General features: G+C 45.0%; 1 protein-coding gene across 1 annotated transcript in view; it reads left to right on the plus strand.

Annotated features, from left to right (window-relative positions):
- Positions 1-19,034: 19,034 nt before the first annotated feature.
- LOC126455662 (uncharacterized) overlaps positions 19,035-20,029 on the plus strand; it is a 210,543-nt gene continuing 209,548 nt past the window's right edge. Inside the window, exon 1 of the mRNA XM_050091429.1 lies at positions 19,035-19,240. Within this exon, the coding sequence (XP_049947386.1) occupies positions 19,165-19,240 (76 nt within the window). The 5' untranslated portion in view covers positions 19,035-19,164. The remainder of the gene's footprint in view (positions 19,241-20,029) is intronic.

A 20,029-nucleotide genomic window follows, 5' to 3' on the forward strand; every position in this document is an offset into this window, starting at 1 on the left:
CAGTTTTAATCTGCCAGGAAGTTTCATGTCAGCGCACACTCCGCTGCAGGGTGAAAACATCATTCTGGAGAGAAAGAATTAGTAAGACACTAAATCATGTGAGAGATTATACGAGTGAATAACACATTACAAAGGATACTTCTTTACAACTTCGAGGAATTCCTGAACAGATTTCGAGGAGAAACCCACAACGAAACCTTTCAGCTTGTATGTTGTTTCAACCCCGCGAACTCAGAGGTTGTAATATGTCAGAACGACTGAGAAGTATTGTTTGGGAGAGAGGGGTCACTCACGCAAAAGCGTGCAGAGAGACACCGACAAATGTGTCATTGATTTTATTGCATTCGAGGTACACAGTCGGCCGTCCACTTACTCCGGCAATGGCGCCTCGCGGGTTGCGTGCGTGGGTCAGCGCCAGTTCCAGGGCCAGAATTTGGTGCGTCGGCTCCCGGTCGCCCAGCGTTACAGCCGGAGCGCTCTTACTCAGTGCCTGCCACAGCCGAGTGGCCGCCACGTTTGTTGGCTGCGCTGGTGGTCCGGTGGTCCTTCAAGTGCAACTCGTGTAACTCATGTAGAGCGCCGCACCCCTGTGGACAACAGCTTGCAGTACGCCAGACGATGTCACCCAGAGAGCGGAGGTCAGCAGTTCTCCCCCTCCTCGCGCCGGTGCAGCTCCAAGAGGCGGCCGGCCCGCCACAGCTATTGCGCGTCCGTGCAGCGGAGGTTGGTGGTAGTTTCAGCGAGCCGGTTGGCCGCCGATATCCATCACCAGAGGTTGTCGTTGTTGGCCTGCAACTTAAGCTATCGTCATTCTCTCCGGTTCTAGACGCGGACAGAATGGCGACACGAGTGCCTGATTTGAGCCTCCGGGCTCGCTTATTTATACGTCTTTTCCCTACGCCTGTGGCATGGTTCCTCTGAAGGGAACAAGTGGAGTGCTATTTAACAATTACAATGTCGGCTTTCCTTAGCCCGCTTTGGCACCTACGCACAGGAAGGCGCTGTTTTTTATAATTGCAACGTATGGGTTCGTCACAGCACGTCAGTGCCCTGTGCTGCCCTTATTACTTCACACTTATATACAACGCCCGCCAGACCGTGCCTTCTCACCTATGAGTGGTGTCGTAAATGCCTCACAGAATCGTTTGCTAAATATCAACATTGCTCGTGCCTTCCATCCGATGTGACAATCAGTTCTGTAACTACTATCTACCAGCCATAGCTAAGTGGAATCTACGATGATGATGATGATTGGTTTGTGGGGTGCTCAACTGCGTGGTCACCAGCGCTCGTACAGTGTCCCAATTTTTACACAGTCCTGTTTTTACTCAGTCCAATCTGGCCACTATCACGAATGAAGAATATGATGATGATGAAATGATGAGGACAACACAAACACCCCGTCCTTTGGCAGAGAAAATCCCCAATCCGGCCGGGAGTCAAACCCAGGACCCCGTGATCCAGAGGCAGCAACGCTAGCCACTAGACCACGAACTGCGGACACGAATATTTACGAGAGTTCCCCAAATCCACGCCTATACCTGTTCGTGGCACAGCATTCCTCCCCCCTACAGAGAAGATTCATCCTGAATCTTTAACATCACTCTCCCACTCAACTACGTTAACTCTAATAATTTACATATTGAGGACAATCTTCCGAATTCACCATACAGGAATTCCGCTCACATTTTACTAGTACCATGTACCCCCTATCACATGCTTATACAGTAATTAAGACCTTAAAACTAACTGGTTCCCTGTCCAATGCTGGTCAACCATTCTACTGGTAATTGGTGTGTTCGAACGTCCACAGCCTGTGCCCCCTTGTGTCTTGCGCAGAAATACAGTAAGCCAAAGCCTGATAGCAACACGCCACAACTGGTTGCCAATCCGCACAACGCTAGTACTTTGTGTTCCTATTCATCCCGCAAATGTTATACATGCTGCCGCATTTGTTCCATAGAAATTCTCCTTTGCTGGGACTCTTTAATCTGTCCAAGGACTGCAAAAGCTCTGGATTGAGTGCGTCATTTAAACACGTTAAATTTTGAACTGGCAATACCCTCGGGGATCCTTCTGGCCATTAAAACGTTTTCTGCGACAATGCCAGGACACTGGAGCCTGTAAGCGTAGCTGGAAGACGAAAATCCGTCCCGACTACCTCACCGGTCGTGCCATTAATTATCATTCCACTTTCTTGAAGCTCGAGTTTTTTCAACCTTTCCAGACTGCCTCCTTTGTAGCAATTCAGCTCTACAGTTTCCAGCGTGAATACGGTGCATAATCAATGTGTAGCCACCCTCTGGAAGTACTTTCGGGCTGGCGGAGGCACCTTCCCACAACTCATCACAGTTACTTCCCCCAGAGACAAAGACGCTTCACATGTCCGCATATCAGTCCGTACTTGGCCTCCCGGACAAATCACAAGCCGCCCTTGCTTGCATCTTTCCAAATCTATCCGTGACATTACCACGTGAGCCTGTCTGTCCTTTGAGACTAGCAGTACTTCGCGTGTTCTCACTTGCACCCACTTCCCCAACACTCCCATTTCACTGTTATAGGTGAATGCTGCAGCAATGAAACTCTGAGTTTTTGCCCACAACAGGTACGCCGATCGCTATATGCATCATGAGTCCATCTGTTTCCACTTCCACTCTAGCTATAAGGAAGAACAGTGCCAGGTTCCCCTGCGACATTTTGGCTATATGCGGTAACTCTGCGGGAAACTGCCTTTCTACCCGCCACAACTACATCATGAATTCCATCAGTTTAACCAATACGGTGGCACTAAGTTGCCCATTCACCGCATGAAACCTCATCTCCTGACGTACACCACTTCGAATGGTGACAGGCCTGTTGCCGTATGAACCTTCGAATTATAACCACACTGTACATTAGGTAAATGGGCGTCCCAATCATCGTGTCTGGAACCTACGTAATAGCTGGACCTTTTCTGCAATTGTCTTGTGCATGCGTTCCATTTACCCATTGCTCTGCGGATGAAACCGACTCATCCGTAACTTCTGCGTACGCAACGCAGGGTGTAGTTGTTTCATTAATTCCGAGACAAAATTCGTATCCTTGTCCATAATTACGCCCCAAACTTTAATATCCAGTTGTTTACTAACGCCTGCGCTACAGTTGCGTAATCCTTGCCTGTGCCCAATGCCACCCTCCAGGGCTCTTCTCTAACATACTTAACATCGCTGCCTCGTAGCTTAACAAATCTGCATTTGAGTGTGATCTCCCTGGCTTGTGGCTTACGCCGTGCTCGAATTCACTAAGCTTAAGTGTCCATCGAGTTAATCTACTAGATAGATCTTTCAAAGCAAGTTACCATTTCAATAAGGCATGGTCTGTTACGACCTTAAACTTCCTACCATACGTATAATACCGAAAATAAGTAATACCACATAAGAGCGCCAACATCTCTTTCTCCGTTGTTGAGTAGTTACGCTCCACCTTTTAACTGTCTTGAAGCGTAAGTTACTTGGTGTTCCTGACCATATATCATATTTCCCAAAACACAGCTGGCTGCGGCCGGAGTGGCCGAGCGGTTCTAGGCGCTACAGTCTGGAGCCGCGCGACCGCTACGGTCGCAGGTTCGAATCCTGCCTCGGGCGTGGATGTGTGTAATGTCCTTAGGTTAGTTAGGTTTAAGTAGTTCTAAGTTCTAGGGGACTGATGACCTCAGAAGTCAAATCCCATAGTGCTCAGAGCCATTTGAACCAACCACAGCTGGCTGCCTCATTTGAAGCGTTACGCGAAAGGATAAACTCTTTCTCGAGATCTGGAAAAATCAATACAGGATCTGAAACTAATATTTCCTTCAATTTTTCATATGCCTCCAGATATTCCTGCCACCAATGGAACTTTGTCGCCTTCTTCGGTAGCTTGTTCAAGGGTCCAGCTATTTTCACAAAGTCCTTCACGAACCGTCTACAATAATTTCAGAGGCCATTGAATGGCTGTACCTTCTTTGTCGATTGTGGCATTGGATAATTTTGAACTGCATCTGTAAGACGAGGATCGGTCTGTACGCCTCACTCAGTAATCACGTGCCCCAGGTAGTTTACCTGGTTTGGGGCAAAATGGCGCTTGTCCATACTTAACGTCAAATGTGTCGATTGTTTAGACATCCTCCAAACGTCTCATATGCACCAATAAATCCTTTGAATAGACAATTATGTCATCGATATAAACCAAACAAATGTTTGGTTTTAATCTTCTCACTACCTCATCTAACAACCGCTGAAAAGTTGCTAGTGCGTTCTTTAGTCCAAATGGCATGCGTTTGTAATGGAAATGTCCTCTACAATTGATAGTATCCACTTTTGAGGTCCGTAGTTGTAAAGAACCGAGACTGACTCCGATTATCCAAAGTTTCCGTGATGTTTCGAACTGGATAAGCATCCGAAATGGTTCGTGCGTTTAGATATGTATAGTTACCGCAAAATCTGTATTTCCTTGTCCCGTCCGCCGATTGCTTTGGCACGACGACAATATTTGCACTCCAGGGACTGTCACTCGGTTCCATGATCCCATCCCACAGTTGTCGTTCATTAAATTCGTTTACCAATGGTTGCAGCTGCTTTATTATCTGGTACGACTTCCTATAACTCAGTATGCTATCCCCTGTCGCAATGTGATGTTGCGTCAGAGAGGTTTCCGGTAACTCTCCGTTAGCACAAAATGAATCACTAAACCTCAGCAACAAGTTCTCCATAGCCATTGGATAACCGCCCTTCAAATGACCTACTTTGCCTCGTAACACTTCCGATACTTTGCTTGTGGCTTTCCTCTAGGCTCGACCAATCGAAATCCTCATCTTCCAAGACTTCCAGAGTGGCTATTATTGCACCCTTTGGCAGAGTCACTTCCCCTCCGCCGAAGTTACCCACACTAACCAGAATCATCTGTTCCCCATTAAGGCCACTAGCATGTGCCAAACTCCTACATATAAAACAATTCGAACTATCCAACTCTTCATTGGTTAAGAGTGGTACAACCACATATAATGCTTCCCTCGGCAAATCAATACCACTGAAACCCATACTGTCATTTCCTTACCTACTGGTATTTTATACTGCTGATCGATCTTTACTGAAAACGTACTCAGTTTAGTTGGTCTCACCCCCTTGATAGCTGAGCCTTGCGCCATTGCCTCAGTTGCAGCTGTTTCCCCCAGTTGAAAGAAAGTGACACTGAGTTCCACTGTGCGCTGCAAAGGCCAATCTTAGCTGATGTTTGTCGAGAAAGTTTAGCCCGAGGATCACGGAATAACCATCGCCTACGTATGGCAACACCTCCAAGGGTTCGCTGAACTTAGTTTTCCCGACCGCAAACTCTAGTGCTGGCGTACCCATAGATTCCACCCTATTATCGCCAACCTCACATAACCTATACCGTGGTGGCCCCAATCTCCTTTTTCCCATGAGATCCAGACTGATAACGGACACATTCACACCTGTCAACCAAAAGTCTCTGTTTCCTCACCCACTAAGCCACCAAACTACATTCTGTCTTGCACCAACTTATTCCGTGCTACGGTCTATCGGGACTGTCTTTCAACGGGTGAAACAATCCCGTTTGCATTTAACGACTGCTTCCTTCGCCGGTGCTTTCCACCGTTCTTACCTCTACACTCAAATGCGCGGTGGCCGATTATGCCACACACGTAGCACTTTAATTGCTTACACTGCTTCCTTACGTGACCCTCCCGACCACATCTGTAACAATTCAGAAGCGAACACGGGGCGGTCTACTTTCTCCTTTGTGACCATATCCACCTACTCTATAAGTGCTGCGATCCTAAGAGCTGACTTTAAGTCTTCCAGGTACTCCATCCGTATCCTCTGTGACATTTCGGCGGGTATACCACGCAAAAAAACTGCTCTGTTTTCTACCACCTCTAACAGCATCCTATTACCTTCTTAATTCGGGATCTGTACACGATGTCTTTGCATTTAGCTTATGGACTATATATGAGAATGCTTCCAAAGACTATTCGCGCTGAATCGAAAACGTATTTAATTTCTATCGAAAAAGTCGTGCAATGTTCTGCTTTTGGTACCGCTGGCACAATCCACTAGCCCGCTGCTGGAACGTATGTTCTTTATTCAATGTCTCGTGGTAGACAACATATGCTCTAGCGTCCCCCACAAAACGCGTATTAGCAACGTACAGGGTTATTCCATCCGATCACCAATGTACTTCCGCAGCGTCCCTATAATCCTTAACGAAAATTGCCTTGCCAAAGAAGGGATTAATCAGTGCGACCAATGCCGTGTCATATGGACCAGAAGACACACTCAGTACAGACTTACTTTCTCGTGACTCTGATTGCGACTGATCGTGACTCTCTTTACAAGCCTATAGCTCACGATTAGGTTCGAAATTTCTCTTTTTCATGTGTTCAAACTGCTCTGTTAACGTTTGCATTTGTTAAGTTAAAGCAGCAACTGCATCTGCGGTAGTAGACGTGTTTCCACCATTTTGCATACCTTTATTCAACTAATCTTTTTTTTTTTAAAAAAAAAGATAAAGTACAATCTCCCATTTAAGCCCATACAAAAAAAGTAATCATCAATTAATTCCGCCAGCGTATCATCGCCCATCTGCACTCAGTACAACTACTAGACAGATGACCAGTATGCCTACATACAGCACAAACTGCTGCTACAGCTCTGGTACACGGAAACTTGTGTCCAGACAAATTGCAAAATGGACACCTCACTGTTACTAAATTCTCACTCCAACATCACCCCTAAACAAAGATAAGTCCACGGTTTCCTGTAGCTTCACAAAAGTAACTCTAAACATCGTGTACCCTAGTTCATACAACTAACTCTGAGAATGAGAGCAAACATCAAAAATTAGAACTTAAACTCACCATTGTGCTAGACTGGTACCACCGAACCTACGTCAAGTACCACTGCCTCCAACTCTCTCGCCAAAACGTAGTATTGGCCGTGGAAGAATTATTTTCCACGCAACGTTTTGTGTTGGAAAGCGAAACGACCACTTCCTGACATCAAACTGTTACAACCCCCCGAGCTCAGGGACTGTAATACGTCAGAACGACTGAGAAGTATGGTTTGAGAGATAGGGGTGACTCATGCCGGAGACTGCAGAGAGACACAGACAATTGTGTCACTGACTTTATTGCATCGAAGGTACACAGCCGGCATTCCGGTGATGGCGCCGCGCGCGGAGTGCGTGCGTGAGTCAGCGCCAGTTCCAATGCCAGAATCTGCTGGGTAGGAGTCCGGTCGCCCAGCCTTGCAGCCGTGGCGCTACTGCATTGCCACAGCTTGGCCGCCACGTTTGTTGGCAGCGCCGGTAGCCGGGGCCACAACTGACTGCTCCTTCAAACGCAATTCTAGAACTCACGTGGAGCGCCGAAAGGAAACAGCTGTCCGACGTCGTTGTAGTGAGCCTTAGCAGCTCTGGCTGTCCGCCCAGGGCACAGGTCTGCACCTGGAAGATCGCGAGTGCGCACCCCGGCCCCACCCCTGCGGAAGGCAGCTTGCAGTCCGCCGGACGATGCCACCCAGAGAGCGGAGGCCAGCAGCCCTCTCGCACCTCGCGCCGGTGGAGCTCCAAGGTGCGGCCGGCCCGTCACAGCTATGGCGCGTCCGTGTAGCGGAGGTTGGCCGCCGATACCCATCACCAGAGGTAATCGTGGTTGGCTTGCAACTTAAGCAATCGTCATTCTCTCCGGTTCTAGACGTGAACACAAAGGCGACACGACTGCCTGATTTGAGCCTACGGGCTCACTTATTTGTGCGTCTTCTCCCTGCGCCTCTGACGTAGTTCCTCTGGAGTGCTCTTTAACAATTACAATGTCAGCTTTCCTCAGCCCGCTTCGGCCAGTACTACACACAGGTCACTGGGACATGTTGTAACTGCAACCTACGGGTTCTTCACAGCACGTCAGTGCCCTGTGCTGCCCTGATTACTTCACACTTATATAAAATGCCCGCCAGGCCGTGCCTTCTCGAATGCGAGCGTTGTCGTAAATCTATCTCGCAGAATCGTTTGCTAAATATCAACATTACCCATGCCTTCGATCCGCGCGACTGCTACGGTCACAGGTTCGAATCCTGCCTCGGGCATGGATGTGTGTGATGTCCTTAGGTTAGTTACGTTTAAGTAGTTCTAAGTTCTAGGGGACTGATGACCTCAGATGTTGAGTCCGTAGTGCTCAGAGCCATTTGAACCAGTTGATGCCTTCGATCCGATGTGACAGTCAGTCCCTTAACTACCATCTTCGAACCGTAACTGCGCTCAGATTTACAAGAATCCCCCACGCTTGTACATACTCGTTGCGCAACAATGTGAATACCTGGGGTTTATCATCAATTTTTTCAGCTCAGTTCTGCTGGAAGCCTATTGAAAATGAAACCTGCTGAATTGTACACACCTTTCTGTACACTGCTCAAGGAAAGTTATCTAGCGAGGGGATCGCACGTGCTCGTCATCACCGATCTCGTCCAAATTTATGGGGAATGCAAGGCTTGGCCAGAAACGAAAGAACAGTAGTGAAAGCTTCACATATCCAAGCGGTTAGAAAAACATAGCATATTTGGTGCGGATGGAAGAGCCATAAGCGTTAATGTTCTCGTAGTTGGTTCAAATGGCTCTGAGCACTATGGGACTTAACATCGGAGGTCATCAGTCCCCTAGAACTTAGAACTACTTAAACCTAAGGACATCACACACATCCATGCCCGGGCCAGGATTCGAACCTACGACCGTAGCAGTCGCGCGGCTCCGGACTGAAGCGCCTAGAACCGCTAGACCACCGCGGCCGGCGTTCTCGTAGTTCGTAGCGGTTGGCGCAGAGGAAACAGTGCACAATATTGATCGGAGGGTCGTAAGGTCAAGTTCCAATATGCAGGCTTCTTATTTTCAATTTTTGTGTTATTTACGCCGCAAATAAACCGAAATAACCCACAATATATTGTTTTATTAGTATTTGGTGAAAGGTATGAAAGTGATGGCAAAAAATTTAGAATTGCTAATAAATTTATCAGAAGAGATTGTATAGCATACACAAGAACATTGTACATAAAATTAAATATTTTTATTGTTTTACAGTTGATGGTTTATAGTTGCTGGGGTGATATTTATCGTAAAAACAGGGGAAGCAGTAATTTTCGCTGCATCTTTCAACCCTTATAAGCGCCATATTTCCACGTTTACATCGTTCTTTTAGAGTATCCGTAGGGAAACAGACTTGGTTTACCTTCACAATCAGATTGCCAATGTCTTCAAACGAAAGGGCATAAGCATATCCTTTACAGCAGACAACAATATTGGACAGAAGTTACCCAACAACATCGGCACACGAAACCCACTTCATCACACAAGTGTGTACAAAATTGAATGTTTGGACTGTGACTGCTTACACATAGGCCAGACAGGCAGATCATTTGAGATTAGATTCAAGGAACACATGGCAGCACTAAAAAACAAAATATACCACACATCAGCAATAGCCACCCACCTGCATGAAACAAAACACCATGTTAACAATACAAGCATCAGCATCCTACACATCCAATAAAAAGGCATAAAACTAGACATCCTTGAAACACTCCAAATATACAAACACCAAACAAAACAACCTGAATCCACTTAAATGACAAAAATGACAGTATTTACAGTAGTATCATCTCTGTTTTCAGCAACTGCCTACATCATTAAAAAAAATGCACGCACGCACGCACACACACACACACACACACACACACACACACACACACACACACACACACACACACACCTTAATATTTACCATAAATATTGACAGCCGACAAGAGTACAAGAGTTTGACCTCATTAACAGATAATTCATCACACCAACAGCTTGTACCCCTTCTCAAAATGGTTCAAATGGCTCTGAGCACTATGGGACTCAACTTCTGAGGTCATTAGTCCCCTAGAACTTAGAACTAGTTAAACCTAACGAACCTAAGGACATCACACACATCCATGCCCGAGGCAGGATTCGAACCTGCGACCGTAGCGGTCTCGCGGTTCTAGACTGCAGCGCCTAGAACCGCACGGCCACTTCGGCCGGCTGTACCCCTTCTCAGCTTGAAACTATATGTACATCAACTACTGGCACAAATTGAATATCCATCAGCATATTTTAAAGCATTAACCAATGTATTACCCCAACCTTAACGCAGCTAATATATGTAACTTGTAATCTTCAGACTCCTTGCCATGTAAAGTTTGCTCTCATACAATCACTCTTTCCAGCCTCTCTCTCTCTCTCTCTCTCTCTCTCTCTCCTTCTGCCTCCAGCCTTTCACATCTGTCTATTAATCCCAATCAAATATTGTTATTTATGTATAATTTTACTGCTGTAGCCAATATGATTATTGTACTTGTAGTCTGTAACATTTCACCTGATTGTTATTAACAAGTATGAAGTTTTAGCCATTTTAACATTTCACCTGATTGTATAAACGAATATGAAGTTTAAACTGTTTTAACCTGTCAAAATCGGATTTACCTGAAGTACACACACATCTATTCGACACCTCAAAACAAACACCTACAAATCCTTTAAAAATTATTCTGTAATAATGTTGTTACGATGTATATTCTTTGTACTTCGCGATAATGTCTTCTCTTCTGCTATACTAGCCTTGCACCCAGCAGACTCCAGACGCCATATTTGTTTACAAATATGACAGTATACATGTGATGTGTTACGACAGCGAAAGGCACCTGTGACCACTGGAGGTACTCTGTTTTACTTATTTTATGTTTACCGTTAGATATCAGTTTAATTTCTTGTCAGAAGAAACCAAAAACCATGTTCTGAAACAATGTCTTGTTTCTCCACTAGACAGTGCCACAAGTTCCTCCAAAAAATCGTAACACAACGCACACACACACAAATGTCAAACTAACTAATGTAAATCTACCCGATGATGGAGGTTTAAACCTATGAAACGCGTCGTGGGGAGAAATAAAAGGGTGACTGGTAACAGCAAACTTGTTGTTTCATTTAATGTCAATAACACTCACGGTAAAGCCTAACCTAAAATGTTCGCATTTAAAGTTACCCTCAGAAACCTATCGAAATACGAAGTCCTGTTCGCTGTAATTACAGTCCGTTTGTGAAGTTATGTGCAGAGTCCACGCGCACGCTGTAAATATGCTCCTTCCTTGAAAATTTATTTACAATCCCAAATTTTCCTTTGTCTTTCGTTTTCATGCCTTTTACGAAAATATTGATAAATACACTACACTGAGTATCGTTTCGGTTTATTTAAGTGTGAATAATGTAACAATTGAAAATAAAAAATAATGTTCTCGCATAGGGGCTAGACCTTACGACGCTCAGATTACCGGACTGTGGTGTATAAGTTGCACCAACCGCCGCCTAGAACTGGCGCTAACATTAAAGGCTCATGCCTCGCCCTACCCTCGCCAAAAATGCCACATTTCTCTAAACACTTGGTCATCTGGAGCTTCCACTTGTGTCACTTTCATTTCTGGCTATCCCTGCATATGTGGGGTGGGGTAAATAAAAGCGGCCCGGACGAGTGGATACGATACATACAACCACACCCCGTGACGCGCACACCCAGTGTACGCCCGCCACGTGGATCCACATAGTTTCAGAGCGTAGTGCGGGCTGTGTCAATGTGAGTAGTGCAATGCGAAGGGGACGATTGTACCCACAATTGAGTAGCGGGTGTTCGTTGTGGAAAGTTACGTGACAATGAAGTCATGGAAATGGTGTGGTCAGTTGTTTGCTGAGAAGTTTAATGGTGTCAAAGTGCCAACGCTTAGTCCGAAAATGGTATCAGGCAGGATCTGTTTTGGACAAGTCAAAAAACATTCCGAAGCGTGTCCGCGCACCAGAAAAGTGGCTGCAGGTCACCAGAGAATGCTTCAGAGTCCTACAAAATCAAACCGACACCTGTCGCAAGAGACCGGCATATTACGTCGACCATGCGAACGAATACTCCACCTAAACCAACACAGGCATCCCTGTGGAGTGTCTGTTGTTCATGCACTAAAACCAGCAGATGCTCCTCAGCGCCTTCAGTTTTGTGAGTGGCTGTTTATTGATACAACAATGAATGGCTTGGACATGAACCTGTTTCTTATGCCTGATGAAGCCTGGTTTCGTTACGGTATATTGATAATTTTTACTTATGGACCGTCTGACAGCATCTGAATAAAACACAATTTTAGTGCCATACGCGTTTCGCCTTTATTTTCTGCAAGGCATCATCAGTGGCCTGGAATATGTACATATTTAATTTACATTTTTGTCACTGTGCCTATAGGTTATAAACAGTTCTGGTGATTGGTATTTCCTATTAAGTAGTAATGTTTCGAACTGTACTTACAAATTGCGTGGACAATTTCTTACATATTACGCTCCTGTTGCATTTTTGTTGTTCTTCTTCTTCTTATGAATGCCAGTTTGCGGTTTTTTCCCCACATTCCACTGCACTATGAACTGAACGCTTGTTTCAATGCAATGTTTGGTTTCTGTTGCCGACTGTAAAATGTTTTTGCCAAAGATCGAATATTACTGCCAAACTTTCGAGTGTAATTATTGAAGTATCTGTGATCTGTTCGTGTATGCATTTGTGTGTGTGTGTGTTTTGGTGTGATTTAATTTTTTTGTGCTGTGTGTGAGTGAGTGAGTGTGTGAGTGAGTGAGTGAGTGAGTGTGTGTGTGTGTGTGTGTGTGTGTGTGTGTGTGTGTGTTTTTGTGTGGTATAACCTATAGACACAGTGACAAAAATGTAAATTAAATAGCTAACATATGTACATATTCCAGACCACTGATGATGCCTTGCAGAAAATAAAGGCGAAACGCGTATGGCACTAAAATTGTGTTTTATTCAGTTGCTGTCAGACGGACCATAAGTAAAAATTATCAATATACCGTAATATTACACGCAACTGAGGAAGAGAGGACTAAAAAAGTTGAAGAAGCCTGGTTTCGCCTGAGTGGTTATGTCATCTCACAGAAGCATAGGTTCTGGGCAGCGGACAATCCACGCAACTTCCACGAAAGACCATTGCGTGATCAGAAGGTTGAGGTTTGGTGTGCAGTGTCTGCATGCCGCATTGTCGGCCCCATTTTCTTTCATCAGACGCTGACTTCGGCGCGTTACGTTGCCAATACTTTGAAACCATTTGTGGCAGCATTAATGGAGATGGAAAGCACCTACAGTTACCTCCAACAGGATGGAGCAACTGCCCACACAGCCGGCCGAACCTTGGAGCACATTTACACAACCTTCACGCCTCACGAAGTTGTTAGCAGAGGTCAGTCCGGTCGCGGCCGATACCCATGTCACCTGATCTGTCAGTGTACGATTGTGTGGGGAGCGTCAAGTCTAAGATGTATCGCAACAACCATCATAGTCTTCAAGAACTGCAGCGGAACATTTCGGATGAGACTGCAGCAATTCCAGGAGCGGAGCTTCGATCCTCCTTCAGTAACTTGCTGATCAGGGCCCAAAAGTGCCAAGAGACGAATGATGGTCACTTTCAATATCTGCTATAGTCAGGTTAGTACTGTATTTCCTTTCCTCTGCTGTGTTTCTTTGTACCCTGGAACTCTGTTTTCCGGACTACTTTAATGTGCTCCAACCTGTACCGTAAATATGGCCGACATCGGTGCTAACGAGTAGGCGCGGTCCCCTTGTAAGTACCAAACGATTTCCAGCCTGATGTTCACCAAATAAATGTCGTAGTTTCTTCTGAATAAATCAATATTGCGAACAAACAAACCCAACGATCGAATATATGTGTTAGGGATGGCAAAGTTAGCATCCAACTATGGCCTATACAAAAAGTTTGCAAACTGATACCGCAGATCAGTCTGGCACTCTTTTCTGGATTAATTATATTCTTGATTAATGCACAGAGTTGCCTAAAATATAGCACCATACGAATAAAAGTGAGAGTAAGCAAAGAAGGCAAGGCTTCGTATTTCATTGTCAGAAACACTGGAGATTATTTATCTTAGTCTGACAACATCCGCACTACAAATAAAGATTTGTTTAGGTGCTTCAGCACTTATGTGGTATGCTTCTCCAAAATGAATTTATTATGAAGAATTTATCATTATCAACCTATTCTGTAAGCTTGTCCTCAGATTTTAGCTATGTACTAGGAGAAACCTCCTACAAGTTCTGAACTGCATATAGTATGTCTTTTCGAAGTACGGAGACAAAGAATTGGCTAAGAAAAATTTATTAATGTCAATGAAAATTTCGTTAACCGTTCGTTCTGAAACTATATTTAATTTGCTATGTATTCTTGCATTTGACGTCGTCGTCTTCGTTTCTCTTTTATCCAGCATGAGGCTGGGTTGGGACATTTATGGCACTTCTCCACTTTCCACCATTCTTCTTCTATAACTGTTTAGCTCGAGCTCAGATTCCTTCTCCTTAAACTAGTATTTATTAAGCCAATCCATCTCGCACTCGGTCTCCTTCTTGTCGTGGAACTTGGCCTCTATCATTCGTTTTGGTATTCTTCAATTTTCTGCTCTCTTTACATGTCCAAAGCATTTTAACTTGTTCTTCTCAGTTTCCTCATTCAGCTTTTCTGCTCCAATTTCGTTCCTAACATCTTCATTCTCACTCTGTTCTCCCCTTTACCCTAACATACTTCTTAGGACTTTTCATTTCACTGGCTTGGATTCTACTCTCCTCTGTTCTTGTCATTGTCCAGGTCTCCGATGCATAGGCCAGCGTGGGTGTAAAGTACGTCTTGTACGGCACTCTTTACACTTTACTAGCATTTACCTCTCCCAGACTAAGCCCTTCATACACTGGTAAAATACGTTACTCTGCTGCATCCTTTTGCTAACCTCTCTCTCCATTCTCCATTATCACACTTCCTAGATACTTAAAGTTATCCACAATTTCATTGTCCTGTCCTTTAATATCAATTTGCCCTTACCTACTCTGTCTCCCGTGGTTACCACCATGGTTTGCTTTTCTACACATTACTTTTCATTCTATATTATATTTGTATCATCTGAAAACAAAACAAACTTGGCATCTGATAATGTTCCTGACCCATACGTATTATAAAAAAATGTATGTATGTATGTTCTCAACCAAACCCGGTACACATATCCTTTACTGTCAGACAACAATCGCTGTGGGGGTAAGGACCACGTACCTAATAAAGTTCAGAAGATATGACGTCATCAACAGATAGATGCGTGAAAAGTGCCGCATCATGCATGGCGTTTAAATGTATTACATCTGTACTACTAACTGTATTCGCAATAAATTTCGCAGACAGTATACATATGCTGCTCAATACACCTACAAAAAGTTCAGAGGATATGACGTCATAAATATTGAGATGCGTGAAAAACTGCCGCATCGTGCTTGACGTTTAAATTTATTACACCTTCGCTACTAACTTTATCAGCCATGTATTTCGCAGACAGTATCGACATATGACGCCGAATGTACCTACAGAAATACGTCATTGTACGACACATATCTGCAGAGATATGACGTCATAAACACTGAGATGCGTGAAAAATTGCCACATCATGCGCCAAATTTTAAGACATTTATTCTTTACTACTAAGACACCCGTACAGTCAAGTCAAATTAAGGAAATCCTTGACGCCCAGAAGCGATTCTGACACCTTTCAACTACGAAACACGAACGGCTGCACGCGAAAACGGTAGCCATCTATAAAGCTATGAGGAGGCGTTGCCATCGAGACGTTAACAAAATCGCGTTGCAGACACGCAAAGCAGCTGCATCCAGCATACAGAAACTGTCTGCAATTATGTTTCTCTATTTGGATACTACACTTATACATTTGTCCATTATGCATGTTTCATTGTACTACTGTTTCGTAATTACACCTCACTGCCAACACAGTTCATTTTTTGCTTTCGTTACTGACAGAAAACTGGCAACATGAATACCAGGAACAATGCCGGCTTTGTCAGCTAGAATACACAATAAATAGCAAGAGCCTTTAGATAGAACCCTGTGGGACACTACATGTAATGAGTCCTTTGTCTCTTTTTATATTCTGCTGTACTCTTAACGTCTTCTTGACGGTTCGTGTCTTTCTGCGGCGTCCTCGGGGACTAAGGAGAATGAATAAGATAAACATAGAGAAGCTTCCATCGCAACCTTGCCAGTGAATGGATTGCTACAAGATTTTTCGTAATTCGTGTTACACACATAGAGGTTGTAGAGGGGACTTGGTAGATCAAGTTTTACACAGGAACCTATGTCAGACAACGTCATCCAACGACGCTACAGAGCGTCGAAGTTATAGGCACCAGTGCCTGTAAATGGGGCTGATTCTGTTATGGCGTTGCAAACTTTCTAGGATGACGGAGAAGGATAACTGTATCAATTTGAGGTAAGGGTCCCTGTACCGAAAACGAACGAGTTGAAAGTTACAAGCGAAAACCGTTCTGATACCTACGACGGCGGAATACATGTGCTGGTACCGCTGTTTCTGAGACTGTATGGCTGTCAACTTTCAGAGGTGGTAGTGTAGACCAAAACAAAGAAAAAATGTCTAATAAACATGAGCTCTAAAATGCATACCTTAAGAGCTATGAGCACCTATTCAATAAAGATGTGTTTTGACAGTAGCGAACATGAAGAAGTGAGCGCTTCAGGCACGCATTTTAGAGCCCGTGTTTACCGGACATTTTTTTCCTTGTTTTGGTCCATACTAACTTATGTCAAAGTTACCTTCCCTACAATCTTAGCAACCACAGAAATAGCACATGTATTCCACTGTCAGATGTTTCAGAACGGTTTTCGCTTGTAACTTTCGACTCGTTCTTTTACAGTAGAAAGGCCTTTATCCTAAATTGATACATTTATCCTTCTCCATCGTCGCAGAATGTTTGTAACATCATATCGGAATCACCCTGTATACAGGATGGTCCACTGATAGTGACCAGGCCAAATATCTCACGAAATAAGCGTCAAACGAAAAAACTACAAAGGACGAAACTTGTCTAGCTTGAAGGGGGAAACCAGATGGCGCTATGGTTGGTCCGCTAGATGGCGCTGCCATAGATCAAACGGATATTAACTGCGTTTTTTTAAAATAGGAACCCCCATTTTTTATTACATATTCGTATAGTAGGTAAAGAAATATGGTTTAGTTGGACCACTTTTTTCGCTTTTTGATAGATGTGCGCTGTAATAGTCACAAACGTATGGCTCACAATTTTAGGGGAACAGATGGTAACAGGTAGGCTTTTTAAATAAAAATACAGAACGTAGGTACGTTTTAACATGTTAGTTCGGTTGTTCCAATGTGACACATGCACCTTTGAGAACTTATCATTTCTGAGTATGCATGCTGTTACAGCGTGATTACCTGTAAATACCACATTAATGCAATATATGCTCAAAATGATGTGCGTCAACCTCAATGCATTTGGCAATACGTGTAACGACACTCCTCTCAACAGCGAGTAGTTCGCCTTCCGTAATGTTCGCACATGCATTAACAATGCGCTGACGCATGTTGTCAGGCGTTGTCGGTGGATCACGATAGCAAATATCCTTCAACTTTCCCCACAGAAAGAAATCCGGGGACGTCAGATCCGGTGAACGTGCGGGTCATGGTATGGTGCTTCGACGACCAATCCACCTGTCATGAAATATGCTGTTCAATACCGCTTCAATCGCACGCGAGCTATGTGCCGGACATCCATCATGTTGGAAGTACATCGCCATTCTGTCATGCAGTGAAACATCTTCTAGTTACATCGGTAGAGCGTTACGTAGGATATCAGCATACATTGCACCATTTATTTAGATTGCCATCGATAAAATGGGGGCCAATTATTCTTCCTCACATAACGCCGCACCATACATTAACCCGCCAAAGTCGCTGATGTTCCACTTGTCGCAGCCATCGTGGATTTTCCGTTGCCCAATAGCGGTTTACGTTACCGCTGTTATTGAATGACGCTTCGTCGCTAAATAGAACGCGTGCCAAAAATATGTCATCGTCCCGTAATTTCTCATGTGCCCAGTGGCAGAACTGTACACGACGTTCAAAGTCGTCGCCATGCAATCTCTGGTGCATAGAAATATGGTACGGGTGCAATCGATGTTGATGTAGCATTCTCAACACCGACGTTTTTCAGATTCCCGATTCTCGCACAGTTTGTCTGCTACTGATGTGCGGATTAGCCGCGACAGCAGCTAAAACACCTACTTGGGCATCATCATTTGTTGCAGGTCGTGGTTGACGTTTCACATGTGGCTGAACAATTCCTGTTTCCTTAAATAACGTAAGTATCCGGCGAACGGTCCGGACACTTGGATGATGTTGTCCAGGATACCTAGCAGCATACATAGCACACGACATTTTTATCACAATAGCCATACATCAACACGATATCGACCTTTTCCGAAATTGGTAAACGGTCCAGTTTAACACGGGTAATGTATCACGAAGCAAATACCTTCCGCACTGGCGGAATGTTACGTGATACCACGTACTTAAAACGCAGTTGACATCCGTTTGGCCTATGGCAGCGCCATCTAGCGGGGCCAACCATAGCGCCATCTGGTTTCCCCCTTCAAGCTAGACGAGTTTCGTTCTTTGTAGTTTTTTCGTTTGATGCTTATTTCGTGAGGTATTTGGCCCGGTCACTATCAATGGACCACCCTGTATACACACATTTACAGACGGCGCCGGCGCCAATAACTTTGACGCTCTGCAGCGTCATTGGATGAAGTTTCCGCACATGGGATTCTATGTAAGACTGGATCTACTAGTTCCTTCTACGACCTGTAAGTGTATAACATGAATTGTGAGACACCCTGTATATGCGTAGTGGTCCCGCCGTGCTTGGCACGGCCCACTCCTCCGCGCCGGCTGGAGCGGCGGTACAGCTGGGAGGCATTATCTCCGAACGCCTCCAGATAAAGGCGGGCGCGCTAAAGTCCCCAGGGAGAGGTCCCAGTAGCTCTGTCAACATCACGGCGTCCGCTTATCGCGACGCCTCGTCCTCCAGACAGCGGGCATTCCGCTACTTCTCAGCCGCTGATGGGTGCCGCTCGTCCGCCTGAGATGACACGGCCGCCCAGCTAGACGCCAGCCACCCGCCGAGTACCCGATCGCGCACACGCCATGACGGAGGCGCCGCTGGAGAATGTCGTCTACTACCGCGGCGGTGGCGGCTACGCCTCCCTGCTGCGCTTGCCGCGTGAGTACACGCACTGCGGCCATCAACCCTTGTGTGTGTTTGCTAACGTACTAGAGACTGCACGCAGAATAACAACAACAATAATACGTGTTTCAAACGCTGTGCATTCGATTACATGCGACGAGCTGAAACTGTGTGCCGTACCATGGTTCGAAAGAGAATCCTCCTCTTTTGTGGTAAGCACACTATCAATGCCGCGTGGGCTCTCTCAGAGCTTCAATTCGCTGCAGACCTCTGATCGCCTCTTGTAAATCCCGTCAGCTTTACCCTGAGACGTGTTCAAATAGTGCTACTGGCAGAGTACTGTTCGCGAACGGGACATACCTAGTTTCAAGCTCCGATACGGTACACATATTTAACCTATCACAAAAAATTAAGGTAGCGTAAATACGACCTTGTAATTTGTTTATTGAATATGCACGTCGTGGTTTCTTGGTCTTCCTATAACGTCCTTCCAACGTCAGCGAAAGTTCCACGTTTTGTTACATTACCTTGATTCTTTTCTTTTTCCTGGCAGCATAAGGCCACATCCATAAGGGGTCGGCGAGTTGACGTGGATTTGGCAATGAACGGATTTGATCCGGGAGGGCAACGCGTCTCCCCTGATCCCGGAAGAGGCGTCGTAACGCGCACGCCTATTCGACCTTGTAGCATTACCTTCAGTAAATATTTTAATAGGCATTTGACAAGTATTGCAAGAATCATACAATGTAGGCTTTCATGGCCAGCATCTTTTTCAGTTAAAACTTCCGAGCTCAAATGACGTGGTCGATGCATAAAACTGCTTCC

This window comes from Schistocerca serialis, chromosome 2, assembly GCF_023864345.2.
Source record: "Schistocerca serialis cubense isolate TAMUIC-IGC-003099 chromosome 2, iqSchSeri2.2, whole genome shotgun sequence".
Classification (NCBI taxonomy): domain Eukaryota; kingdom Metazoa; phylum Arthropoda; class Insecta; order Orthoptera; family Acrididae; genus Schistocerca; species Schistocerca serialis.